Source organism: Falco peregrinus, chromosome 7 (genome assembly GCF_023634155.1).
Source record: "Falco peregrinus isolate bFalPer1 chromosome 7, bFalPer1.pri, whole genome shotgun sequence".
NCBI classification, from domain to species: domain Eukaryota; kingdom Metazoa; phylum Chordata; class Aves; order Falconiformes; family Falconidae; genus Falco; species Falco peregrinus.
In genome coordinates this window covers 18,308,570-18,336,342 of record NC_073727.1, presented here as the reverse complement: position 1 = coordinate 18,336,342, position 27,773 = coordinate 18,308,570, and the positions used below count along the sequence as shown (strand labels likewise).

The 27,773-nt window shown below is 43.4% G+C and overlaps 3 protein-coding genes and 1 long non-coding RNA gene across 5 annotated transcripts; 2 read left to right on the top strand and 2 right to left on the bottom strand.

Annotated features, from left to right (window-relative positions):
- Positions 1–1,322: 1,322 nt before the first annotated feature.
- Positions 1,323–7,600, top strand: LOC114011924 (gallinacin-8-like). Of its 2 annotated transcripts, none has more exons than XM_027785529.2 (5): positions 1,323–1,451; positions 2,557–2,664; positions 5,523–5,610; positions 5,943–6,076; positions 7,069–7,600. In XM_027785529.2, the coding sequence occupies exons 1-5, from the start codon at positions 1,401–1,403 to the stop codon at positions 7,075–7,077; spliced, it is 390 nt and encodes a 129-aa protein (XP_027641330.1). In that variant the 5' UTR covers positions 1,323–1,400; the 3' UTR covers positions 7,078–7,600. The 2 variants fall into 2 exon arrangements, with proteins under 2 accessions (XP_027641330.1, XP_027641329.1); XM_027785528.1 differs by lacking the exon at positions 7,069–7,600 and adding an exon at positions 6,370–6,608.
- Positions 7,601–8,538: 938 nt separating this feature from the next.
- LOC129784940 (gallinacin-9) lies at positions 8,539–13,932 on the bottom strand. Its single transcript, XM_055811253.1, has 3 exons — positions 13,791–13,932; positions 10,116–10,245; positions 8,539–8,773 (listed from the first exon to the last, which is right to left on the bottom strand). Exons 1-3 carry the CDS (start codon positions 13,846–13,848, stop codon positions 8,758–8,760), a joined length of 204 nt encoding a protein of 67 aa, XP_055667228.1. The 5' UTR covers positions 13,849–13,932; the 3' UTR covers positions 8,539–8,757.
- Positions 13,933–14,990: 1,058 nt separating this feature from the next.
- LOC129784943 (uncharacterized) lies at positions 14,991–21,118 on the top strand. The gene is made up of 2 exons (XR_008748245.1): positions 14,991–19,991; positions 20,319–21,118. It is a non-coding gene; the product is annotated as an uncharacterized LOC129784943 (long non-coding RNA).
- A 2,187-nt stretch (positions 21,119–23,305) lies between these two features.
- LOC114011926 (gallinacin-10-like) lies at positions 23,306–23,852 on the bottom strand. The gene is made up of 2 exons (XM_027785553.2): positions 23,711–23,852; positions 23,306–23,442 (listed from the first exon to the last, which is right to left on the bottom strand). Exons 1-2 carry the CDS (start codon positions 23,766–23,768, stop codon positions 23,306–23,308), a joined length of 195 nt encoding a protein of 64 aa, XP_027641354.1. The 5' UTR covers positions 23,769–23,852.
- Between the last annotated feature and the right edge of the window lie 3,921 nt (positions 23,853–27,773).

The window sequence follows — 27,773 nt, the reverse complement described above, 5'->3', positions numbered from 1 at the left end:
TGCAGCCTTCAAAAGATGGTCCCTGCTTAGTTTCACAGCATGACCTGAAGCAGAAACTCCCATCTCCCTCCTGGCACCTTTATTCCTTTTCATTCCAGTTGCTTTCCCTATTGACAGGTGCACAGCTGTGTCTACCCTGTTCCCTTTGGGAAAGCATGCCGCTTGAAAAAGCAAAATGGACTTGCAGGGGAAATACACAGCGCAGAAGGGTAATTTTCTGGGTAGGGCTGGTGCCTACCCAAGGAGGTAGATGGGATCTGAGTGGTACCAGGTTTCATGGACATTAATTGCACTGGTGATGTTGAACCGGAGCAAGAGTGCCCAGGGACTGCCTGGTTATGGCTTCTTTATGTGAAAAACCTCAGTTTTCCTTAAAAGATTTTGGGGCTATTCCTGATTCAGGCAACCCAATACTGCAGTAGCCCAAAACTTGCATGAGTCATTACTCTTCTTAAATTGGGCCACATGTGCAAAAATGCTTAAAACCACCTTGGACTAAAGGAACAGAAAGAACCTAAAAGTTCTATGAAGTTCTGGAGGCCTGAATTTGCCCTTTGAACAACAGTGTCCATCACATGATGTCCCACGGTAGTAAAAATAATATGTGTTGCTGGCAGTGTCGCCAACTTCCCCTGGTGACTGCTGCAGCGCTTTGTAGATCTCCTGGACCATGTATCCAGAAGGACCAGAAACCTCGCTGCCCAGGAGAGATGCCACACTTTGGTGAGGAAGGGGACTGGAATAGGCTGTTTCTCTCGGCAGGACTCTATGTGGATGATTTTAAGAAATCTCAGTGCTGGGAATATCTTCCTCAAGACCAGCTATCAGCTTTGGAGTTGCTTGAGTGCCCTGAATGGAAAGGCAGCTCAGATGCCCACCCTCAGGTTACCTAAATCTGTGTTTTGGCCCCAGCTGGGTAAACTCCCCATATGGCATAAAGCCTGGCTTTGCAATACAGTCGGTGAAGCACAGATAAAAATTACTGTTGCTCTGTAGACATAATGCTGGATTTCTGCTCTCTGGTTCCCCAAGCAGCACATTTGTGCTCATGTTTCCAGGTCTTTGGAAGCAGCTGACAAGCCCTCTGTTTGCTTGTGTCTTCTCTGAGCTCAGGGGTCTCTGTGGCTGGCAGCTCACTCTACCCCAGCTGCACAAAACACTGGGCAGCAGCTGGGATTTCCAGGCAGGTTTGGGCCAAGTCAGGTCTGGGCAGGTTTCCACGAGGCTGGCCAAGGCCACTGAAGGGACAGCAGGGATGTTCCCTGGCTGGATTTCATGCCGTTTTTTGCAAACTGTGGACGTGCTGCAAGGACAAGTGTTGGGCAATTTTACCAAAGGTCTGTCATCCCTTCCTGTCTTTTGCACAGTGGACACTAGAGGAAGAGAATGGCAAAGAGAAGATGAAGGATCCCTATGGCTTCAAGTTGGCTGAGGACATCCCATCATTAGAGGTAAGCTGCAGCATGATAGAGGCATTTATAGACAGACAGGGTTTAACCCAGCTGCCTTCACACCAGCAATGTGTGGTGCTCTGGACTATCTGAGGTCTCCCACCACCTGGGACTGGTGGACAAGGGACAGGAGAGAGGAGACCAAGCAAGCCTTGCTGGAGCAGCTGGGGAGCCCTGGTGGGACACAGGGGCATCTCAGGCAGCATTTGCCTAAGTGTGAACAAAGGAATCAAGACCTGGATATTCACAGAGGGCAGGATCCTGTGCCATGCTGAGTGATAAAAAGCCAGCTGGGATTTAGAAGAGTCATAGAATAGAATCATAGAATCATTTAAGTTAGAAAAGACCTTTAAGATGATAAAGTTCATCTTAACAACATTTTATACATATATATATATACATATATATATGTTAGTGTGGATTTGCTAGGACTGTAGAGAAATGGGAGAGTAAGAAATGCCACCATTATAGAATATGTGTAACTTTAAGCAAACAATCACCTAAATTAATGTCCTGACTATTCCTGAGTAAATTGCAGATCAAAATATCTGGATTATTCTTTTCTATTTGTATGTTCTCCAGCTAAGATAAAATATAAAGCAATTCTGAAAATTCAGCCTTTATTTCTCTCATAATATTTATAGATTACAAGTATATACATACATATACATAGACATACATATATACACGCATACATACATATGTGTTTGCATATATTCTCTGTATAAAAGGACATGATTCTTAGGGCTCCACACAATAGCCTTTGCAGTACTGCAGAGAAAGGAAATTGAATAAGACGTTTAGCTGTTAAAATGCTTTCAGTATTAATTGATAAGCAATTATTATTCTTTTATTAGACATGTTTAATTGCCAAGAAACACGTTAGGGAAATGTATTATTTTTGTAAGCCTGAATAGCAAAACCAATGTTTAGAGTCAATAATAGCATTTTATTGTTAAAACAGCATAGTTTAATTATGATATTTAAGAAATTTAAAGTACATTTACCACCAAGTGTAACAACAGATATAATTAATTGGTTGAAGACCTTACCCCAGTCTTGATTCATATTTGAGCTTTGTTCTGTTTTGTATCATTTTGGGCAGGTGGCACAGGCACAAAGCGGGAAACAGGAGGAAAGAGCCATTTTATCCTATTTTGAAGTCGTTTTCTGGAGGTCACTGACTGTCAGATCACAAAAGCTCAGTTCAGAGGTCTGTGGAACACATTTATGGATTTAATATTGACAGTATTTATTTCTGCCTCTTTAAATTTCATCATTTGATTAAGTACTATTTTTTAAAAAAGAAAAAAAACCAAACAAAAAACCCCAAACAACTGAAACAAATGCTCCTGCCTACTGTAAAGCACATACATACGTTCCATTGATTAAATTATACAGAAATGGGATTTAAAATAGCTGTCTCTTTCTGGGTGGTCAAAGCACCTGTTTTGAGTTTTCCTATCATATCACTAGGGCCTAAATAAACAGGATTTTGGGCACCTGTGACACAGAGACTGATGATTCCTAAAGGAAGCAAATGTGTCCGAGCTCCCCCAGGTGCTGGCTTCAGCTGCCAAGGCAAAAAACATCCCACATTCCTTTTCCCTGGACCTCCTTCTGTTACCTGTTAGGTTCAATATGATTTTCAGAGCAAGGACTGGCTTCTTGTCCACTGCAGGAGTCCACGGCAGATAGCAAACACTGATGGCTTTGAGGCTGGACTCTCAGAGAACGTAATTCGCTAATATAGCAACACTGGGATTCAGAAGGCATCAGTATAATGAAGAAGAAAACCCATAAAACCCTGCTGTCAGCATATTTTACGTACTCTTGACTGAAGAAGGATGTTGGAGAGAAATTTCAGTATTAGCTCTCCACTGCCTTCTCTTGGGAGGCAGGTGACCTGGCTAGGTGGGTGCTGTTTGGATGGCTGTTCCAGTACAAGGATGTTGAGATTTTTTTCTAGACTCTTAGTGGTATGACAATCGAAACACAGCATCTTTGTTCTGGGCTTACCTAGGTGCCTTCAGGGCCCAGGAGATACCAGTGCTGCCATGAGCATCTCTGGTCCAAGTCCTCTGAGGGGACATGGTTGACCGAAACATGTTTTGTGGAAGTTGTTTCCTTTGGCCACTTAGCAAGGGGGTGTATGGAAGTAGAGGCCTCCCCAAAAATTTTATTGTTCAAACAATAGTTATTTCCTCTGCGAAGAGTGGAATATAAACATGGTAAATGCATGAAAATGAAAATATTCTGGGTGCACAGATAAGTGTGCTCTTCTGTGTGATTGCACTACTGCAAAACGATTGCTCCCAACTGGGCTGGGTGCTCAAGTCAACTCCTCTCTGCTCTCAAGATATTGTCTACAGCCCACAAGACCTATCAGGAGTTTTTTGGGGGTTTTTTTGCAAGTCTTACGTAAAAACCAAGCTTCCCTAATGTAGCTGTTTGGATGCTTGGGTAGGTACCTCCAGGCTTCAGAGAGGACCCTTCTGCAGTCAGCACTAGGCACTGTGGCCATGGGACAAGCCTGTAGAATGAGGGTGCTGCTGGATCCAAATCAACAGCTTTCAGTATATGTCCCAGGATGTTTTTTTCACAGCCTACGATGGATCAATGTGTTGTACACAAACCAGGTTGGTGTAAGGGGCTTTTCCAAAGAGCCAGCTCATGTGCCAGAGAAAGGGGAGGGAGTTCACAAGCAGTCACCGTTTCTCATCAGCTGCTGGGAAGTGGCATTTGAGCTGCTGGGAATTGCTGTGAAAAGCCCATGTCCTTGGCCAGCTGGTCTGTGGCAGCTCGGTCATCAACAGGAACGTATAAAGACAGTTGTGTTGGGGCAAGATAGCACTCTGTGAAGGTGCCCCTGGAGAGGAAACAGCTGGGACAGGCTGGCCACCGTGACTCCTCTCCTGAAGTCCTCTAGGGTGAGCTGAAGGTGCAGTTTCTACACCACTTTCAACAGATAAGGAGAAAAATACGTATCTTTTTGATGATATTTTTTGCTTCTCTAAAAAGAAATTCATTGTTCTGAGACGTATAATTTTGCAGCTTAATTAAATTCTCATAAACAACTGAAACGTACAATGCTTGGTATTTCAGTAATGCATTTGGCTGATAATTATAGTCAATCATAGCAATTCTGAATGATTATAGTAGTTTGCATTATTTTCAAAAGTTAATTGCAATCTGCAGCAACAAATGATGGTGTGGAGATACACAGGCTTTGAGCTGGCACACGTTATGGAGGTGCTGTGGAGAGGAGGGATAGGTGGTTACTAGGCTTTTTCTTAAAGGCAGTTTCAAGGACTACTGGTTTGTAAGCTACAAAAATGGCTATTTGAATAATTAAAGTTGCTGAGTGTTAATTATCCAGAGAAATTGGAATGGCTTAAGGCTTAAGTCATTATCTACACATATCTGAATTAAAATATGCGATCGTCAAATAAAATGAACATTTCAGTCATTAAGCAACTTGGTACAAACATGAAGCACTGCACCATATGGGCTGCCATGAAGAAAGTTAACTCCATCCCAGCCAGACTCAGTATGATTGTTCAAAAAAAAAAAAAAAAAAGGAAAAAACTCTAAATGGAAGTACTGTTGAGTTTGTGCATGTAGCAGCATGACCTATAAGTTATAAAAGGGATCTCTAAGAAAAGCTGGCTTATATTATGACTTCGATAAAATTTAGAGGAAACTAATTACATTTCTTACTTTTTAAAAAAAGTTATAACATCCAGGATGTATGGGACTTAAATACAGGGGTCTTCACTGGAGCTGGTGTAGGTTACCTTTGCAGATGATGGAAAGAAAACCACAGTATTAATCAAATTCTTTTAAATTTCATAGGCATAAATACATTTTCTTGATCTTATGCAATGTTCTTTCAAATATCTTTCCTCAAAAAGTGTTATTTCAATAGATTTATTCTACAACATTTACTCTACTGCATAAACGACAATTTTTATCAACAAATTGCAGCTTATATGTCATAAATAGTGTTTGTACTGAGTAATGACAAATGCAGGTTAAATGTATGACCTCTTTCTGTTATTTTCTTAGTAGCTGTTGTATTTGGTGGCACTGAATTTGGACATGAAGATCTTTTCCCTTTTCCTTGCTGTTCTTCTCTTAATGCTCCAAGGCTCTTCAGGTAAGAGTTACATAAAATCAAAGGAAATGCACAGGGAAAATTGTGAGTAGGGAGTGCATAAAATAGAAATAGAAATTAAATGAGTTTTAGTCCCTTTTGTCCAAGGCAAACTAGTGCTGCCAGCATGCTGGGCACACTTTGGCAGTGAACCCACACCAGCTGGGTCCAATGGATACACCGAACCCTCCTGCTTTGGAAAATAAGGGAATTTAATGGTATGGATGGGGCTGGTCTACATGCAGCCTAGAATACTGCTGTCATGCTATAACCCTAACTTCTTCTTCATCTTGTTTGGGAAGGAAAATCAAGACTCTGGTATTTTTTTGGTGCAGGTTTCATGCGTGCACCTAATAACCATGTGCAATGCAAACAGGCTGGGGGTACCTGTTCTGCTGACCACTGTCCTCTACCCAATACGAGATTCTTTGGACGTTGCCAGCAAGGAGTCCCTTGCTGTCGGACTGTGGTGAGTGATGGATTTGATGAAGATCAGGTGTTTCTTGGGAGAGTGGCTTTATTATTCACTTCCACACATCCACTCTGCTTCTTAGATGAGAAACTCCTCCAATGTGAGCTGGCAAGGGAGTAGGGACTTTGTATATTCATATATAGGATTTCCCAAGGATTTCCTAACGAGTTCTCTCTGTAGTGTTCATGATGTAGCTCAGGTGCCTCATGGGAAATATCACTGTCAAATCTCTTTGGCAGAGATAAGTAACTAGCTAGAAATGAACTCTTTTTTTCTGATGTTCCCATTAGCTGGTTCAAACTGGTCATGATGAGTAATACTGGCTTCAAAGGGCACACTGTCAAGAAACCCAGGACGTTCAGGTCAGGTTCATCAGAAACCTGTGTGCTCCAGAATGCAAAGCCTAGCAGGTCTCACAGTCAGAAAAGCAACCTGAAAGTCACGTTGTTCTGTTAGATGTTTACTCCAGTTCTGTAATTTTCCCTTTTTACACAAAACCAAAACATGAAATCACATTTTTTTTCTTGAATTCCTTACTGGAATCCTAAAGTTCAGCCTGTATCTTTAGTCCAGTATGAGACCTTAGAAACACATACCCATGCAAATTTACACTTTGCCTCCACTGATTCTAATACTTCATTTTCTGTTTCTTTTTGCTGTAAGATGCTGGATCTAGTCTTAATTTTGGAGGCTGTGACTTAAACTTTGTTCAATATTACTAGCAGAGATTTTAAAAACAAAGCCTGAGCAGCAGAAATTCCTCTCTGTGACAGAGATTTCAGGATGAGTAGGAAGCTTCAGGTGTGGAGACCAGGCAATTCATTATTAAGTAAAACAGAAAGGCAATTCATGATTAAACTCCAGCAGCAACTGATGAGTTATCCAGGAATATCAGCTCTTGGTGCTCATTCCACCCCTTCTCTGCTTTTTATTCAAGTACTTTCCTAGTTATAAGTACAACATCTGAAAGTTTCTTTCCTTTTTTGCAGTATGATTAGTTGGTATCTCAGTTGGGCTAAGGAGAGCTTTTGGCAGCTTAAGAGATGCATCATACCATCAGAAAATCTGGAATTTTGAGCTGAAAATACCCATTTAACACACACGTGCACACACAAAAACATGAACAACAACAGAAAGAAAACTAACTCCTCCACAAACAAAATTAATGACCTGAAGAAATTCCAAAGCAATTCTTGAACCAACCAGGAAAGACCAACATTTCTCATTTTTCTAAAATGTTTTTTTCTGTTAAAACTGTGGCCACCAACATCTGTCCCAGAGAGAGGATTACCAACATGCAGAAGTCTGTTGCCATGAGAGGAAGCAAAACAGGTTCTTCCTTTGCCCCTCAGAACAGATACTCATTATTTTCTTTCCTTTTTTTGATTTAGTAGTAATGTGAATAATGCTAGCAGACAAAGTCTCCAGGGAACATCAAATGTTCAGCTGGAGTGTTCATATTTCATAACCTACATATCTCAATAAATGTTAATAAACTTGCTCCAGAAGGATTGCATTTGATTTTTCTACCTGTGAGGTGTGCGTTTTTGCTGGAGGATCTGGCTCTCATCTTACCTGGGGTCAACGTGAGATGTGCCCTGTGATAAACTTATCCCAGAGAAAAAGACACCAAACCCACTTACGTCAGAAATGCCACCTGGTCCTATTCATCATGAAGCTGAGCAGTAACAGTCAAGGGCAACTTCTCCAAGACCGCTGTGATTAGGCTACTAGAAAGCTTGGCACAAACTGGTTGTGTTCCGCACCCATGGCAGTCCTGAAACCATCTATGGCAGCTCATGGCATGAAGAGCATGGACACTTTTAGTCCTCCCTTATCTTGGATCCTTTTGCCCTTTCATTAGCACTCTGGGCTGTTAGGTGTGGGGAAAGGAAGCAGGGGATGCATCTATACCTTGTAACAGCAGGTGCTGAAACTCCAGGCTGATGGGGACACCACTCACTGCCTCCAGACAGCATAGTGCAGTGATAAATAGTTTGACTAGTTTGGGATCCAAAGAAGGAAAATTCCATTAACATGATGCTGGTCTAGACTAAATAAAGGCAGCAGGAGCAGAATGACATGAATGTGGTGAGGCAGTTTCAAGATCTAAAGAAGCTGGTCTTCTGCCACCCTGGGGTTTCTCTGCATCACCATTCCCAGCACCTCAGATGCAGCCCTGCAGAGGTGCAGAGGACTGAGCCTGCCTCCTGAACCCCAGCCTGTTGCTCTGCACTGGGATGGCAGAGGGAATGGACCCTACTGCTTTTTGATTTATTAATATATACTTTGCCACACAAATCACTGCAACACACCCTGCAGGACGATTTAACAGGACTTAATGACACATGAACTTATATTAACTTGATTTAGTTAAATAAAATTCATATACAGATTGATTATTATAGACAATAAGAACAGCAAACCCCATCCTGACATACATGAGCAAATATCAGTAATGCGGTTTCACAGTGACTTGCTTTTATTAGAACTGAAGCTGCAAATCTCTTTATTGGGGTACAAGAACTCCTCCTCAGATCTTGTGCCCCTGAGTGTCTTCATCCCCATGGGAAGGGCTCTCCAGGCTTGCACAAAGGTTGCAATCCATTGATGTCAAAAGATGAGAGATGTCTCCGATGCCCAGAGCTCTTGTCTCTGTGGTCAGTGGGGTGTCAGTTCTAGGAACTGGGTGTCCTGCAAGGAAAAGTCAGGTGCTTAGATAGGCCACCAAAGAAGTAGATTATACCTTGCCATCTCAGACTACTGTAGATGTAAGGTAACACATAAGCTTAAAGACTCCTGGAGATCCTTGCAATCTGGACTGCTGACTCGTGCTTCTGGCCATGAGATAACCCAGATAAAGTGGAGGATGTGGATGGCACCACTTCGCACACACCACAGCTATCCAGCTGCAGCTGCTGATGACCCAGAATACCTGCCAGGGTAGAGTCTAAGCATAAAACTAGTTTAGGAAGAGCTACACTGGAGAAAGTGGCTCATCTCACTTTCCTCCATGCTTTCCATGTCCTTTTTCTATGAGAAAGGCTGACAAGTCTTCTCCCTTTTTTTTGCATTCTTTAGCATGATGTTTCACAGAAACCCAACTAGATTAAATAGAAATGCAAATAAGAATAATTTTTAAAGTATGAGATGTATGCAGAGCTAGACCATGGTATATTACAGCATCACTCTGCAGGGCATACCTCCTATAAATGCGGATGCTTTCTTGCTAGTACTGATGAAATATGCTAGAGGGTGTTCACCTACAGGGTGAAAATGTCCTGTGGCACTTTGGTTTAACATCTGGCACTTTGCACCAGATCAGATAGCCCAGATGGAGAACTGCATCCCTGCTATGAGTCCTGACTTGCTTAATGGTTATTCTGTGCTGATAAGCTGGGGGTTTTTTGTTTGTTTTTTGGGTGGTGGTGGTTTTGGATCGGGGGGGGGGGGGGGGGGGGGGGGGGGGGGGGGGGGGGGCGGTTGGTGTTGCAAAGCTCCATGCTGCTGCCTGTGTGGATTGAGAAGGAGTCCTCAGAGATGTCTCAGGTCAGTTGTGTTCACCCTGCTTAGTAAAGGCAGAATCTGAGAATGAGCTGGTTCTGCCCTGGTACGAGACCCATGCTGGAAGAAGTTATTGGTGCTATGTAACTTGTTATTAGCTATATTACTTGTTACTAGTGATGTAAAGATTCAAAGAGTGTGAGCTCAAACCTACATTAGTGTCACAGCTGAGGTACAGTCTTAGCAAGCTTATGGAGAAGACATCTCCCTTGCAAAGACAGGCAGCCCTGGCTCCTTCATCTGCAAATGCCATCTCCCTCCATGTGTTTTTTCAGAGAAAGCAGCCTGGCATTTCTGGCACCACAAGGCTCTGCCTTTTTGATACCAGGCACAAACCCCAGCAATTCAAGAGTTTTTTTGGAGGGTGTAGGGGGCTGAAGAAGGTGGCCTCTTTCATGCCAAAAGAGGGAAAAGCCCAGTATGTTTATTTGGCTTTGGTGCGGCAGCATTTCTCTGGAGGAATTCATCTTACCATTTGCAGCATTTCAGCTTCCCAGCACGGCAGGTCCCAATGTCAACCAGAGGAGCAGAGCATGCAACAAACGAACAGGAGCCCCGGTTTTGCCGGCATGCTAAGGTGTCAGCAGCTTCTTGGCTGTAAGCTAAAATAAAAATTGAAATATAAAAAAATTCATCTTAATTTGCCAAGGCAGAGGATTGGAGAGTTGTGGCATCAGATTTACCTGGTGTGGTGTGTGGTTTCTTACCACAGTGCCTGGTTTGTGATTGGGGTAACCTGATCACACCTTCTCAAGGTCTCTGCATCGATATGACATGCTAACTAACCAGACAGCAGGCTGTAATGCTGGCGTCCCTCCATTACAGCCTGGAGAGGCACTCTGCCTGATTAATAGTGACCTGAAGATGACTATCTGCTTCCTTAGCATCTCTCCTGGAGACTAAGCTTGTCGAGTAACTGCTTGTCATTCCAGTTACACACAGAAATACTATGTTGTATGAAAAAGCCATAGGAAACACAGGAATTTATTTTTAACATTAATCTCACATTACTCTCAGAAACGAAAGTGATGATATTCAAATAAAAATGTCCTAAGTGAGTTTCTTCAAGCTTTCAGTTCAAGTTACAGTGAACATGAAGCATATTTATGACTCATAATCTTTGCCTGCTACTTCGAGTATCTTCCTTGCAGGAAGCATTGAACACTGTGAGTATCAGTGGCAAGTTCACAGGAAACCTGTGCACAGTGTTTCCATGTAAAATGTGGTATGATTAACACAGATGGCATAAAACTTCAGAAAAGATGAATTTTAATCACAGCCAAACCAATGGGACTAATATTTGCCCAACCAAAATGTTTTATACACTAAAATATATACCACAAAACAAAGTCATCAGCTGTTGTCACTTTATATGGTACTGTATATGGTTTAGCTGGATGCTATGCTGGTTTTACCATGCTGGTATGTTCAGAACTGAAGGGCTAAGTGTTTGGGTTGGTGGCAAAGGCTTCAGCTCCATCATCATTAGGGGATCTGCCCAGGCTTATCTCAGCTGAAAAGCCAGCCCCAAGTTTGGGTTCAGACTATTTCCAGGCTAAACGTTGCTTGCTCCCACTGGGATGTTCAGCTTGAGATTCAAATTTTGTAATTTTTGTATGATTTAAATGGATCTCATACCAACTGGAGCCTTGCATATCTGTGCATTTAGAAGGCAGAAGAGGCCCTTAACAGCTGTCCCAAATTCTTGCTAAGCACAAACCAAATCATCTCACCTAGTACTTTCTGTGCCTAGATCAATACACACCTGTCATCAAATTGGACTCTATCCTTAATTTGAAAGGCACGTAAGCTTTATTATAAATTATATCTACCATACTTCAGTCAATTTGTCCTAGTGGTTCTCAAATTTTTTCTCTTAATCACATATTATTCAAGGATAGTGCATTGTTAATCCCACTCAGCTGATTTTTAAGACATCATTAGACTTTGGCTTCTCTTGTATCCTAAATTAAAAAACCCTATAGTGTTAGGGGTCTTTTCTGTGTGTAAATCTTTATGAAGAGATATAAAATAACTTGATGCCCTTTCCCAGAGGCTCTACTGGAATTGCAGCAGTCCTGCAGCCATCTCAGGGGTCACAGTTTGTTTTGAAATAGAGAATACTTTTTGTGATGCATAAAGAAGTCCAAGAAAGCAATCCAGAGGCATGTAGTACAGGCTTTGTCTAAAGCTCCTACAAGTGCCTGCTTGTGGCCTAAGTGGTTCTAAATTTCTTCTTTGAGTAGACAGACATTGGCTGGTCTAGGAACGTAGGTACAGATTGAGTGTACTGCAAACCAAAACAAGGGTGGAGATAGCTTAAACTTATCCAAAGAACTCCAAACATCCTGGAATGGTGTATGTGCTCTAAATCCACCTGATGCACATGGACAGTATAGAGTTCAGGTGAAGACCCACAGTCACAACTACATTTTTTCCAGAACTATAGGAGGTCTACTAATCTAGAATATGCAGTCAGAAATGGGGGGTGTGAATGTGAGAAGAGGAAGTTCCCACTTCCTCTTAAGAGCTGCGTCTTAAGTACCAACCTAAGACTTGCCTCAGTAGAATCATCAAAAAATCATAGAAACATTTAGGCTGGAGGAGACCTTTTAGATCATTGAGTCTGACCATTAACCCAGCACTTCCAAGTCCACTGCTAAACCATGTCCCTAAGTCTTCACGTCTTAAATAACTCCATGTGACTCAACCACCTCCCTGGGCAGCCTGTTCCAATGCTTGACAACCCTTTCAGTGAAGACATTTGTCCTAATACCCAATCTAAACCTCTCCTGGTGCAACTTGAGGCTGTTCCCTCTTGTCCTGTCACTTGTTATCTGGGAGAAAAGACCAACCTCAACCTTGCTACAACCTCCTGTCAGGCAGTTGTAGAGAACAAGAAGGTCTCCCTGAGCCTCCTTCTCTTCAGGCTAAACAACCCCAGTTCCCTCAGTCGTTTCTCATCAGACTGGTGCTCCAGACCCTTCCCCAGCCCTGTTGCCCATCTCTGGACACGCTCCAGCACCTCAGTGTCTTTCCTGCAGTGAGGGGCCCAACACTGAACACAAGGTTCCAGGTGCGGCCTCACCAGTGCCAAGTACAGGGGGACGGTCACTGCCCTGGTCCTGCTGGCCATTTCTGATACAGGCCAGGATGCTCTTGGCTTTCTTGGCCGCCTGGACATACTGCCAGCTCATATTCACCTGGCTGTTGACCAGCACCCCCAGGCCCTTTCCCACCAGGCAGCTTTCCAGAGACTCTGCCCCAGCCTGTAGCGCTGCCTGGAGTTGGTGTGACCCAGGTGCAGGACTTGGCACTGAGCCTTGTTGAACTTCATGCAATCAGCCTCGGCCCATTGATCCAGTCTGCCCAGATCCCTCTGCAGAGCCTGCCTGCCCTACAGCGGGTCAACACTCCCCCACAACTTGGTGTCATCTGCAAACTGACTGAGGGTGCACTCAATTCCCTCGTCCAGATCATTCATGAAGATATTAATCAGAACTGTCCCCAGTGCTGAGCCCTGGTGAACACCGCTTGTAATCAGCTGCCAGATGGATATAACTTCATTCACCACACTGGGCTCAGCCAACCACCCAATTTTTTACCCAGTAAATAGCACACCTGTCCAAGCCATGAGTAGCCAGTTTCTCCAGGAGAGTGCTGTGGGAGAGGGTGTCAAAGGGTTTACTAAAGTCTAGGTAGACAACATTAACAGCCTTTTCCTCCTCCACACAGCAGGTCACTTTTTCATAGAAGGAGATCAGGTTTGTCAAGCAGGGTCTGCCTTTCATAAACCCATGCTGGCTGGGCCTGATCCCCTGGTTGTCCTGTATGTGCCACATGGTGGCACTCAGGATGATCTGCTCCATAACCTTCCCTGGCACTGAGGTCAATACACAGTGGCATCTTTTTTTTTCCTTCATTTCATCATGTGACTGGAATGCAAGATGCTAGAAAGCGACCATCAGGAAGACTATCAAGGACCTTGACTCAACAGCTTAAAGGTTAAGACTATGACTAGAGAAGGGGACTTCTAATATGGAAGTCATGGAATCCAAGAGCACAGAGGTAATCTGAACCTCATCACTGGTTTCTAATGGGTTCTCCACACCCTTTTAGCTTCCATCTTATCTATTTTCAGTCTTACCTGGAGCAGTCTGGAAGAGGAAGACGAGAACAGCAATGAGGAAGAAAAGGATTCTCATGATTGCCGGCTGGTAGTAGGATTGCCTTTGCTGATATGAAGATACTCAAAGATGGACAGAGCTAATGTTCTAGGCAGAAGATGGTTAGCCCCTCTACTTATAAAGGCTCTGGGAGGTAGCAGTGCAGAGAGCTAGGGGGGTGGAGGAGCGGTTGTCTGAAGAACAGCGAGTTCATTGCCCTATTACTGTAGAGACTGGTGATGTATGAAGATGTTGCAACATAACACATTCAAAGATGCCTGACCTGAGCAATGATCAAATCAAGCTAGCTGACCCGAGCGCCCAAATCACTCTGTGCTTGCATGCCCTGTGCCAGCTGGTGGGCTGCACCTGGGGAGGACACAGGATTGGAGGAGGAGAGAGGTGGGTTCCTGTCATCCGCAATACTGTAAACCACACAGATCTGCTGATGCTCCATGGCTCCTGGCCATGGTCTTGTGACAGCCTGTCCTCCGCCCAGCCACCAGGCACAGTGAGCGCAGCAAAGGCAGGGCAGCTGGCCTGCAAGGTTGTGTGAAATGAGAAGGCAACAGACTCTCCTCCTTGAATGCAGGAAAGGATCAGAGCTTCAGTCCTTGCTTGGATCAGAGTTGTAGGGTGTCATGGTTTAACGCCAGCCAGCAGCTCAGCCCCACACAGCCACTCCCTCACTCCCTCCTGGTGGGATAGGGGAGAGGATTGGAAGAGTAAAAGTGAGAAAACTTGTGGGTTGAGATAAAGACAGTTTAATAGGTAAAGCAAAAGCCATGCACGCAAGCAAAGCAAAACTAGGCATTTGTTCACTATTTCCCATTGGCAGGCAGGCATTCAGCCATCCCCAGGAAAGCCAGGCTCCATCATGCATAATAGTTACTTGGGAAGGCAAAGGCAAACACCATCACGCCGAACATCCTGCCCTTCCTTCTTCCCACAGCTTATATACTCAGCATGATGCTCTACGGTACGGACTATCCCTTTGGCCAGCTGGGGTCAGCTGTCCTGGCTGTGTGCCCTCCCAATTCCTTGTACTCCTCCAAGTCTTCTTGCTGGCAAAGCCTAAGAAAAGTCCTTGACTTAGTGTGAATATTACTTAGCAACAACTAAAAACATCAGTATTTTATCAACATTACTCTCACACCAAATCCAAAACACAGCACTGCACCTGCTACTAAGAAGAAAATGAACCCTATCTCAGCTGACACCAGAATATAGGGCTGAAGCTGAAGAAGGCAGGGTAGGGGTGAAAGAGCTGTTGATATTCCCCCTCCTGTTGATGAAATCAGCAGACACAGTAGCATCTCCAGTCTCCCAGATGTTCTTCTAACGTGGTTCAGAGCTCAGTTACTCTCTGCATTTTGTATTTATGACTATAGCCATAATTTGTACCAAACATAGAAGAAGAAGTAGTCATTAGACAGAAAGGACTTGAAGGGACACCACTGCCTATTGCACCATGCTAGCATGTAGAGGAATTATAGAGGAATGAAGGCAGGTTAATTAACATTGATAATATACAGCTGTGGGCTGGCTTCAGGGGCAGTGGGTTGGCTTATGTGGATAATGTGTAGCTGTGGCTTGTTCCTGCTAAGTAGTTAAATAGCTCTAAGGGGTATGGAGGAGGAGTACTGTGTGAAGAGGAGGACTGAAAGAAGAGAAAGATCTAGATGAAGAGAGACCTGGAGAAAACAGAAGGAGGAGAGAGAGTGCACCCCAGATGTAGGAGAGACAAGGAGAGGCCCTGGGAGAAGGGGGCCTAGATGAGAAGAGGCTGGCTGGACAAAGAGCCTGGAGAAGGAAGACTCTGGATGCAGAAGTAAGAAGCAGGGTGGACTGGCCTGTAAAGGATGAAGAAACAGCATTGACAATAGATGAACTTTTGAAATCTTGTGGGGGATTGGTGGCTGTGCTGGGACAAGGTGCGGAAACTACTTATTGAAGCCTTGTTGTAGCTGGCTAGTTTGGATAGTGCTGTGACACTATCATAGAAGGCTTCATCCCAATTCCCTTTCAGCTATCACCTAAGTTTTCTCCTGAAAATGATGAGATTGTGTTGCTCGCTGCTGCTTCAGGCACTGGATTTCCATACCCTGCTCTGACAACTGGAACATTTTTCCAAAGTCTAGCCTTTGTGGAGAGTCTAAACTTATGCATTCTTGGCCCAAAATGTCTGGTTTAATAACATTTCCCCTTGCTGGTAGTCACCTTCTTGATGTGGTTATGAAGAGACTCATGTCCCTCTTTCTGATTCCGTAGATTCAACATACCAAGTCTACCTGTGTGTGATGCCTCCTTTTTCTGTATCTGAAAATTTTTTTCATGTGTGTGAAGGACAAGCCATATATAGGATGGACAAGAGGAAGTGTCACCAGAGATTTGTACAGCACTCTTAATGTTTGTGCTTGTCTCCAAGAAATACCACTCTTGAGACATATGAGAACTGTAGGTGTGGTGGTTTTGGTTTCAGACAAACAGTACAGGCCAAGAATCATTAATAAAATCAAGTCATGAGGGTGCTTAATTTTTTACTCCTTTAATGAGAACAGCAGACTGAAGCAATGGAGAGTGATGGCAGGAGGTGAGCTATGTCTGCACACTGTGAGCAGAGCATTCTGTGTCTGGTAAACTAGCTGCTACAGATGGGGTGGAGGGCATGAAGCGGGTGCTTCAGTTTGTGGAAAAAAACCCCCACATTATCTTGCTATGTGGGGACTAGGATTTCAGAAACAAGCAAAAAATCTTCTTTACAGTAGAGTGCAGATGAGGAGTTTGAGGTGGGGCAGGAGGACACAGGTGGCAAAGTGGACAAATTCCCCTCTATGCTTCATGAACATTTGTCCCTGCTCAGCAAGTTGGGCAACTATGTGATGCTGGCAGGATGGGTAGGACCCGTGAGGTCCAAGAGAAGGAGGGGAAGCCTCATATCTGTCTATCTCATGTGATGGGCACAACACTGAGAAGACACTTAGAGGTATCAAGCCCACACCTCTCTCTCTGCACCTCCCAGATTACCCATGGCAGGCTGCTGTGATGAGGTTCTTGAGGAACATGATGGGAAAATGGATCTTCAGACCTCTGCCAGGGAGCTGTGAGAAGTGTGGTGGGAAGTGGTGGTCTAGGGAAAGGCTATGTATTTTCATACACATTGTTGAGGTGGAGGCACAGGTTCTTAAATGGGCTGTTGCCTTTACAGTTGGTGCCTTCACCAACCCCGTCCGTGGGGATGAGGGATACAGAATGTGAAATCATTTGTACCTTGTTGTGTTCTGTACTGTGTTGCCTCCTTCTTTTGCTTCAGGTAGGGGATGAAGAAGAAATTGTTTGAGATGAGGAAGTCCTCTTGGAACTCCTCTCTCTTCTGCTTTCCTCTTGAACACGGGAGAAGAATTTTTGAGGAGACAGTCTTTTATACTAAAACATGCCGTCTGTGTGTGTGCTGGAAAATTATTTTAAGCAAGCCATAGGGAACATGGAGCAGATATCTGATTTCTGATCTGTGAGCTAGGACATAGAGGCAACCCCACAATCCAAACCATGCTGTGTACCTGCTCAGGGTTTCAGATGGGAACCCCATCCACATGCATCCTTGGCTTCATTTCTTAAAACAGAGCATGGCCAAAAAGAAGGAAAGAAAGAGGCAGGCCGTGATCACAAAACATGGCCAACCAGAAGTAAACCATCAAGGTGAAGTTTGTTTGCAAAAATAATAGGATTTAATGGAGAAGGAAAATGTGCTTTTCTACGCCTTGCATAATTCTCATTCTGCCTCTCCCAGGCAGCATGAAGGGCAGGAGTGTTTGTTTTGGGGAGTGAGGCTGCTGAGCAAACCCTGCTGGGGTCAGCTCACACTGTCACATGTTGTTCAATGCTCTTTGGAACCAAACAACGTCAGAGAGAGGGAAGGAAAGGGGGAACAGCTCCATCCTCCTCGCCTCCCTCCCCCAGCTCCAGCTAGACAGCCACAGAAATGCTTGTCCCAGGTCCAGGCTTCCCCCATGGAAAGGTAAATACAACCCGGGGTGTTAACAGCCCCCTTGCAGACTGGTTGGCACTGAGGAAAGTGATCCTGGGCAAGTTGCCCCACTTCTTCCTTCTCCATGAGCACCAGGAGAAGACACTGGCAAACAGTCACCAGTGTGCAGAGGAAGCAGTAAGGCTGTTACTGATGGGAAGCTGTTATCTTGGGATGTCTGTCTGAGTTAATTTTTGACCTGGTAGCAAAGGAGTGGGTTGGGGATTTTGTATGGGACCTGTCCTTGTGAAGAAATGGCACTTCATCACCCAGAAAGTGTAACTTCATCTCTTTGGCTCACTGTTCCTTCAGGGGGCTTGTTGGTTTGTTCTTTGCCTTTTAGAACATTGCCACTTGAGGTCTGTTTTTTGGGATGTGAGGCGCAGAATGCAAATGTCTTTGGACCTGAAGGAGAGTTCCTGCTTTTAATTACTACTGATGGGCAATTAATCTGCCAGAACAGAAGTGGAGAATTAATGTAGTGAAAATCTCCTCTGGTCTACTAGTAAATCAACAAGTGGTAGCAAGCAGTGGTGTTGAGTTCCTCTGACCCAAAGTTAGGTGCAAGGAAAAAATAAGAGAGAAGCACTGATGTTTACAGACACAGTGAAGATGACAATGAGCAGAAGGTACATGATGTTTGTTCATTCCCCTTGGTGGAGCACTTAATAGAGGTTGCTCATGCTAGTCACTGAAGTGCCTGTCCAAAATTAGTCATGGGACCATCTCCAACCTGGGTCCCTGCCATGGAAGAGAGCTGTGACGGGAAGAAGTTGCTGATCAGCAAATTTTTGGAAAGTCCGTATCCTGATCACCTTTTTCCAAACTGATCCGTTTTTCAGGTGGTCAAGGAGGAGGTTTTCCGAGGTCCTGCGTTAGCCTTGGAAAGTGTACAAGAATCAAGAGATCTCTTTTCTCCCATAGCTTGAGCTGTGTGATCAAAAAGTTTCATTCCAGCTGCCTTCATGCCAATCCTCCAAGGGAAAAAACAGTGGTGTGCTAGGAGGGAAGTTCTCAATAGACATGGGATGAGGAACTTCTTGGGAAGAACTCTCAGTGGTCAGTGCATGAGAGAGGCCAGGAAACTGGTATGGGAGGAGCAGGTCCCTGTAGGGCCATTGACACAGCAGAGCTCTGTGAGCCATCCCATGTGATGCTGACCCCAGGCTCCACTCAGTGGATGTGGGGAGTGCAGAGGTGAGATAGAGACTCAAGGGACTCCATAGAAGTTAGGCTCATTGTAGCATTTTAGCCCAAAGCTACCTGCCCACGTATGGCAGTGAGGGTGGCTGCTGGGGTGAAACAAAAGACCTTGATGGACACGAGGTGCAGCATCTAGAGACAGAAGTGGAGACAACCCTATTTGGAGTAACACTTCTATGACTTACACACTAGAGATGCGCTTTGTTGGAACAAGAGGGAAATCTGAGGCTCAGCCTGTTCTGAATTTATCCAAACTTAATACCAGAGACTTTGTTTCAGGAGAAACTTGAGGGGTGGAGAACAGATCATTCACGTCTGTAGTAGTAAGTTGAACAGGACCAGGTTATGAGCAGTGAGATGGGCTTGCTAAATGGTTAGCGTGTTGTTTTGATGTTATCAGGGTCTTTGGTGTAGCTTAGGCTACCGGGTGGGTCAGGTAGCCATCTCCTGAACAAACCTTGGGCATAGTTCAGGGGTTAGCATAGACCAGGAACAGTTCTTGGTACACATCATGAGCGCAACAGTCTTATTTTGGAGACCAAGAAATCTGGTGAGTGGCCTTCTATTTCATCAGAAAACTGTTCCAGGACTCACTGGTTCCTGACATAAATGTAAGACTATTAAAGGTGGCTTCAGACATGGGTTACTGCTATATCCTCAGGCCTTTTCTGTCTAAGAAGCCACAGAAGTAGGTGGAACATGTGGCCCTTTTGTATCATTTAACACTTACAGTGTATAGTCCTGTTGTAGATGTTGATTCAGAAAAAAACTGATCTAGCCTCATTTAACAAATCCAAATCTCCAGAATTTTTTTCCTTGCACAAAAAAAGCTTATAAGAACCTTGTGGGGGATATTTCCAAAAGAACAGGGAAGATCTAGACAGGATCATTTTCACGCTTTTAATGGGGAAATTGAGATAGGAAGAAGGAAATAAAATGCTGCAGAGTCTCTGTGTTAATTTGACCTTTTTGATTTCTGCATTTTCTTCATGGTTTTGATTTGGGTTCTTTTATACTCTCTCTCTATATATAGCTACAGTTGTGGAGAAGGAGCATCTCTTTCTTTGGCTTGATACAGCTTTAAATTCAGATACATGGGCATCAATTAAATTGCTTAAAAATAGGCTCCAGTGCCATGGGGAAACTCCTTGGGTTTTTTTCTAATGCACTTGGATGAAATCAGCCCTGCATTGCCCTAACAACTTTTCAAGATAATGTGGAAAATGGGCTCCAAAGAAAGGACTTTTTGCCTCCATGACTAGTTGTGATGGAAGGAAAGAAATTAATTGTGCATCTGTAACTGTTGGAGGAAACAATAAAAATAGCCTTGGTTTTGAACTTTTAGCGCTATGGAGCTCATGACTGCATCTGTACTACAGGACATTTAATTTACTTTTATGGCTGCTACTGAACACAGATCTGATGTTTTCAAAAACAGTCTATATATCACCCCACATCTTGTTTCTAGGTAGAGATAGTTCATACATATATATATGTGTGTATAAAGTTTATTGATCACCATTTTGTCATCCAATCACTTGCTATCAAGAGCTGCTTGTACCGTTCTTCACACTCAGTTTTCAGTCTTGATTACTTCAGTACCATCAGCAACACTGGTTGCTGTTTTAGTTATTCTGTTTTCTAAATCACTTGGGAATATGTGAGACTGCACAGACTTACTTGTTTAAAAAGATTGTATGACTCAATGAGCCTTGAGTCAAAACCACAGAGAAAATTACTGTTAGTAACAATAAAAGATCACAATTACTGGTTTAAGACATTTATTTCTCTATGTGAATAAAATAATAATACATATATTGCTTCACATCCTCCAAGAGCTGTATGAACCTGAACGGATTGAAGATCCAAACATCTCCGTGAGGTAGGCTGGAATAGGTGGCTGAGGTGCCAAAGTGGCTTGTGTATTTGAAGTGAAAAAGGGAGTGACTTCAGCGAGGAAAAACCTGGGTCTCCAGAAGCAGTGTGCTAAAGGGACATGCCCTCTGGAAGCTTCTTGTAATGCTTATTTGTAGGAGGGTTTAGACAGAGGAGAAATCCATCAAAATCACCTACTCAAGGCAGTGGAAATGTTGCTGGTACAAGGGCACTGACCCAGGAAAGCCTTATATTCTTACTCTGCCAAGATCCTGTAAGGATACAAAGGGTCTTGTTATTTTGCTGAAGTGTAATCTCAACTCAATCTCTAAAAAACTTAGTGACTGCTAATTACCTTTCAGAATAAATGCACGTCATGGGTGCAGCCTGCAGGTTTATAAACCTACATTTAGATGCCTCCACAGATGGGGTCTCGGTGTGTGCTGGGTGTCTAGGTCTGCAGGCATCCAGCCCGCAAGAACTATGGTCACTGGCAAACTATTTATATTACCACTAGTAATAAAATTTTGATTCACCTCACCTCAAAGTGAAGATTGGGGATTTGGTTTAATTGCACAAGCCTAGTGCCTTTTGAAGGGCTCTGAGGTATCTGCTTGGCCTCTAGCCATCTCTTCTGAAAAGCAATGTTTTCCTGTATGTCATTAGCCATCTCAGCCAGACAGGTATATATGGTTTAAATACTCCAAGACACCTCAGGTACCACTAAACATTTCAGTGTAGCTTACTGAATCAAACTTTTTGTGTCCAATTTCATAGATTTCTTTTCAAGCAACTCAGTAGGTTGAATCCTGAGCTGGAAAAAAAATTGATATTGTACCTCAAAATACCCTGTTGGTTTCAACTTCTAGTGCTGTATCCATCAACGCAGCTAAAAATCTAAGACCCCATTAGGAAGAGTTTTCATCCTGAGCATTAGCATCCATCAATATTACATATAGGTACATTCTTCCAAGAAAGAGTATTTCTGTAGAAAAACTACACTTGGAACCAAACTCAAGAGCTCTCATGCTTTTCCCAGCCCAAATTCTCCTTTGATCAGGCCTAACAGATGTATCTTACAGAAATTTGATGTTGGAGATGTGTCATCTGCTCCTAACCAGTCTATTTGCTATCAGCAGAAATTGCTTCCTAAAGAGAATGATTGTTCACAGAGACTGAGGGATCACATAATTTGTTTGTAAAATCAGCTAACTGTAGGTTGCTTCTGCACTATTTACTTTCCTGAGTTCCTAAGTGGGTGCTTTTGTAGCATCTTAATCTCCTGACAATAAACATGTCCTATTTTTGGTATGACTTGGGTTTCCTGAAACCACTGTCTGACTGAGGATACCCCTATGCTGGACAAATGCTACAAGATCTCTTCCCTAGAGCCATCTCATCATACTTTCTTCAGTTTCTGGAAACTTTCAAACCTGGAAATTCTACAAATAACAGAATAAGGACTTCTAGAAAATTCAGAAAACAAGGATCTGAGCTCTCCTTTTATTTTGAACCAGGCTCTGTCCAGTCACATCAATGGCTGAGGCTCTGCCTGAACATCTCTTGCTGGGATGAGTTGTAAAATCAGACCTCTCAGTTTCACCAAAAGATACAGGAATGTCTCCTAATCTACCACCGAATGCAATGTCTGTGATAGTCACTGCAGCTGGCAGTGATCATCATGTGGCCATTGGTGGAACAAAAGAAGTGTAGGAAGTAAATGCCCAAAGAATATGCTTTGTCCTAAGCTAAAGTGCATTCCCCAAAAGCACATTTGAAACCTTAAGGAAAGAAAAAAAGCTTGCTGTCAGGGAACGTCCAGACATTATTAAAAATTGGACTTCAAAGTCAAAAGTGGAATGCACAACCAGTTGCCTCCAGTCACTAACAAATTCACCCTCCTTCACCTGCCTAAGAGCTGCACAGTGGTGGGAAGAAGGAGAGATGGGAAGAGAACAAGAAGCAGAGTTCTGTGAACATATTTTGCCCTTTAAAATTCAATTTTCTAGGTCATTTTGAAAATAAAAAGAACAGAGGGAAGATACATTGGTTCCCTTGATGGTTGAAAATACTGTGAAATATTTTCCTAATAATTTTTTGAAAAATCTACTTCTCCCCCACCCCCACCAAAATCTAAAATAAAGTGAAAAATACTGAATTTTGCCCCCACCCCACCCCCGCCCCAAACTTTTACTCTCATACATAACTTCCATCAAAATGAATTGTCTCCTTAAACACACATCAGAGAATTGCACGTGTACATCCTTTATCTGTACTTTCTCACAAACGGCTGCCCTGCAAGCCCTATGGAGTTGTGCATATAATTCAAAGAAGTAGTTGATAAACCAGCAGGACAAAAAGGTCCTCTGATGCCCTTCAGTCCTGCAGTACTTACTTTGAACAACATTTCAGCAGCCCCCCGTGGCACGACCCGGAGGCAGTGAAGGTGGGTGGGCATGCCCCAGCACGGCAGAAATTTCCCTGGCTCCTGCATTCTGCGGTGTCAGCAAAAATAGGATCTGCAGAACCTGCGGGAAGTGAAAAATGTCAGAATCTCCGTTTTCAGTCTGAAATGATGAAGGAGATATATATACATATATATGCAATAAATAATGTGTTGGGTTTTTAGGAAGAGTGCCATCATGAGTACTGATGTTCTTGATCCCATCCACTGCATAGGCCCATCCTGACAGCATCAGATTCTGCCTGTCAGTTGATGGCTGCTTTTTTCCTCATATGCACACACTTCTGCTTACAAGCCCTTTCGTTCTTTGTAGGATTCACTTTGCTTCTCACCTGAAACAGCCTGGAGGAGGAGGAAGAGAACAGCAAACAGCACATAGAGGATCCTCATGGCTGCCAGTAGTTTGTGAGCTGTGTGCTCCTGCAAAAAGCCTGACAGACTGATGGAGGATGAGGTTAGTTTGAGGAAGGGACTAGGAAAGCCACCTGGTATTTATAGGGCCTGTGGGATTGTGCAAGTTTGACGGCTGAGTGCTTTGTCAATAAGTAACTGCAACGAACCTTCTGGAAAGCAGACTAGTTATCCCCCTTATCGCAGGTTGCAATGAAACGTGCAGCGAAGATGTTGCAATCCCCAAGGGTGAATTTCCACTGACCGTGTCCATTGTATAATGTGACCATCAGCCAAGCCCCACTGAGCTGCACTGATTTGCATGGCTTTTGCAGACCTGCTTCCAACATGGGCATGGGGATGGAGCAGGCAGAGGGCTTGGGAGTCAGCCACTGTCACAGTCTGGTCCCAGTGTTGACCCTGGATCCATCACTTACTGACACATGACATTTTGCCTTCATCTCCCCATCCCTGTCACCAGGCAGATGATGTCAAAGGCAGAGGAAAGCATTGGGAAAGATTTGCGACACTGCAACTTTGCTTTGTCACTTTTTAAACAGGTTTCAGAACATCCTCACCCACTGCAAAGGGCTGACACAAAGCTGTCTCCCTCATTTAATTCTCACTTATGTGCCACTCTGAGTGCTTTGCATTTTTACCAACTTTTGACATCCCCTTTTGTTTCCCCTCACAGTGCCCCAAGGGGTGAGGAGAATGGGCTGGTTCCACTAAGAGTCTTGGCAGGCATAAAGCCTTGAGGTGCAACATTTTCTGAGCTTCACTTCAGAGCACGATCCCCATGGCTGTAAATTTTCTGAGAAGCATTGGTTAGGGGATCAAAGCACTGAAGGGTCTTCCTCATAAAATCTTGGGCTTGTAGATGTCAAATGACTGCAACAGCTTTGCCCCCATGGGAATCCTGCCTTTGCCCAAGTACCATCACACGTCATGAACAGGTTAATCTCTGTCAAAGCCCAGGCATTTCTGCAGTTCCTAGCTCTGACATTCTGGTTCAGTGGTTTGTTTCCTTATTACCTCGTTTATTATATTTAACTCGGAGTTAATGGTATTTTTGTTCTAAGAATTATTCATAGGATGAAAACGTTACTGATGTTTATGTTTAAGCTACATACTTAAGCTTAAGCAGCTGAGAAAGTAGCAACAAGGTGAGTTACTTGTTTATGCAGTCAATAACAGTAAGATGAACACTGGTTTTTGTCTTCCACCCATAAAATCTAATTAACCAGCAAATGCCAAGTGCTCCAGAATGTCCTTTTTTGTACCCTTGCCTTAGAAATTATCTCTTTTTTTGCCAGGAACTCTCCATTTCTAAAGGAGAGGAGAGCTGATTTGTCACTCCTCTCTTTTCTCTTTCAACAAGCTGTCAGTGGGGCACCTCGAGAAAGAGACCTGACCTGCAACATGAATGTGAAAAAAACAGGAAACAAACCCCTTTCAATTTTATGAAAACCCATTGAAATGTGAATTTCCCCCGCCTATCTTTTACATAGGCAGGATGACAGTGTTGTGCTATTTTGCAAAAGGAAGAGTGCTTTTTGAGCACTCATTGCTCCCTAAGGAAATTCATGGTCAGGAGGAGCATTGTTTTCCCCAAATAACATCAGAATGTAGCATTGGGGAAGGTGGTGATGACTCTTTGCTGTCACACACGGTATGTGAACAAGCCCCGCTCGCTTTCAGGGCTGTACTGTTCCCACCTGTGGAACAGAATAAATCTATTATCAGAGTCAAATTGTTTAAGTTTCAGTGATGCAAATGGCTGTAGCGATTATAGATTTTGCTGAACAACCTTATTTCTTGCAGAAGGAAAACAGCCTTCTAGGAAAGTGAGCAACATATTAAGCCCTGCTAGGACAGGCAGCCTAAAAATGTCATTCAGAGCAATAGGAAAATTCCATTACTTTGGTGCCTAGTAAAACCAGACAAGTCCAAGCTGGTTGCTTAAAACCAGGCCAAACTTGTCTAAAACACCTCAAGAGCAGAACAATTTGTGCAGCGCAGCAGTGGCCTGGGGCTGGAACATGACAGTGTGTGCATGGAGCTGTGTCCCACGGCAGTCAGGGCCAGGCAGAAGTCCTGGAGATCTCTGTTGAATATTAACTTCCAGACATGAGCTGGGGACTGAAGGAGTTGTAGGTACCTACCCCAGAGAAATCAAGCTCTCTAAGCAGACAGGTGGTGGAGGGACTTCACTTAATAAAACCTTATACAAGAATATTGCAATGCAAGTAAGACATAAAAGATTCCATGAGGATATTGGTAGCAAAAGAGAGAAAGGGAAGACACACGTGACACTCAGCAGACCTTTAATTTTGCCTTTGAGATCAGGAAGGGATGTGCAGCCTATAATAGTCAAAGCTCCCTTACCTGTGCTCCAGCATCTGAGTGCTGGACTTGGTACAACAGGACTTGGTACAACAGCAAATCTGTGGATGGTCATGAAGGATGCAATATCTCAGAATGGTGTCCACTTTATTTCTTCCCATTTACTAACAGGAAATTTCGTAAACCTGTAAGGTATGAATAGGTATTTATGCTTTTATGTTTGCAATCCTATTTTGCTGAATTTCGCCCTAGCAGCACACCTTCCCAAAGGTGATATTGCAAGCAAAATCTGAAATGTTGAGTGGGACCAGCCCTGGCAAACATCACTTCATGTTGCTAAAGAAGCGTGCAATGACTGAGTAGATTTCTCTGTCTTCTTCAAGGCAGGTGTTTTTCTTCTCTTCTTCCCTTCTTGGTTGACAAACCACCTCCCATAATAGTTCACAACGAGCACCATACAGCTTAACAATTGCTTTTTGCCTCAACACTTTCTCAAAGGTGTTGTCTTAAGCACAACTTAACAGCTAATGGCTAATAAAATATTTTTTAGAGTCTAAGAACTATTATACTTTTGAGAATGGTTATTTATAATGGGGTACATGTATTTGGACACTGGTAGGGCTTGATTTTGCCATTTTAATTATAAGTATACCTTTAAAACCACAATGCATGTTTTTTTAGGAAAGCATATGCTTACATCCCATTAAAACCAAGCTCATGTTAGCATATACCTCAGTATTCTCCTGGCTTTCATAATTATGCCAGAAATCCTTATAATACGTGCAGAGTGACTTCTGTTTGCAGTGCTTCATTTTCCATTAGTCACCAGTAAGTTAATTAATTATGTTAATAGTATGTTCTTCAATTGTGCCCTTTGTCCAATGCTTCCAAGACTTATCAAACAAGATAAAAGAACAAAGACTGAAATTCCACATTCATTTTATCATTATCACCATGTACACACAGGGCAATTTCAACTAACACTTTTGGGTTTTCCCACTTTTGGAGACGGCTAGTCTTCTTGTACGGTTTTCTGTGTGGGAAATCAATGACAATTAAATTTACAGCCCTTTCCTTTGCAATGTAAGTGCTGGCTTGTTTCTCTTCCACAGCTGACTGCAGATACATGGTGATAAGAGTTGTGTACTCTTTGCACCTCTGCCTGGATAGCCACAGGTGAAGGTGGCATGCAACCTGCTTCTCTATTGCACCTTACATCTCTTGAGACCTAGGCATAACTTTCATAGTTCAGGGAAGGAGCAGCTCAGACCTGCTGTCAGTCTGCAAATCCATGTGTTTTCTTGACCACTGCCATGTCCATTCAGTAACTTGTCATCCCATGGGATAGCCTTTGGCATCGTCTCACGAAGGGCACAATGAGAATGGGAACATGAGAGCTGATGTTGCTTCAACCATGGAAATTTTCACTTAGTGGAAATCCTATAATTGCTCTTGTGCAAAATATTCCCACATATAACTTTGTCAGTAGGGTGGTTTATGCTATTTCACATGAGCTAACTGGGTGCACAAAGCTCCAAGCAAAGACCACCAGGCACATTTGACATCTTCCATCAGTCCTCACTGTGCTTGTGATAGCTACAATGGTCCTCTATTAGAGAAACTTCTTAAACTTCTTAGAGGAAGAGAAGTCCAGCAGAG

What these genes read in the sequence shown, in the direction of transcription:
- LOC129784940 (XM_055811253.1), bottom strand. Translation starts at nt 13,848, where the DNA reads ATGAGAATCCTTTTCTTCCTCATTGCTGTTCTCGTCTTCCTCTTCCAG. An exon ending in CCTCTTCCAGACTGCTCCAG is followed by an intron (nt 10,246 to 13,790) that starts GTAAGACTGAAA and finishes TTTTTATTTTAG; the next exon opens with CTTACAGCCAAGAAGCTGCT.
- LOC114011924 (XM_027785528.1), top strand. Translation starts at nt 1,401, where the DNA reads ATGAAGGATCCCTATGGCTTCAAGTTGGCTGAGGACATCCCATCATTA. An exon ending in AGGACATCCCATCATTAGAG is followed by an intron (nt 1,452 to 2,556) that starts GTAAGCTGCAGC and finishes CATTTTGGGCAG; the next exon opens with GTGGCACAGGCACAAAGCGG. An exon ending in CACAAAAGCTCAGTTCAGAG is followed by an intron (nt 2,665 to 5,522) that starts GTCTGTGGAACA and finishes TTTTCTTAGTAG; the next exon opens with CTGTTGTATTTGGTGGCACT.
- LOC114011926 (XM_027785553.2), bottom strand. Translation starts at nt 23,768, where the DNA reads ATGAGGATCCTCTATGTGCTGTTTGCTGTTCTCTTCCTCCTCCTCCAG. An exon ending in CCTCCTCCAGGCTGTTTCAG is followed by an intron (nt 23,443 to 23,710) that starts GTGAGAAGCAAA and finishes CACTTCCCGCAG; the next exon opens with GTTCTGCAGATCCTATTTTT.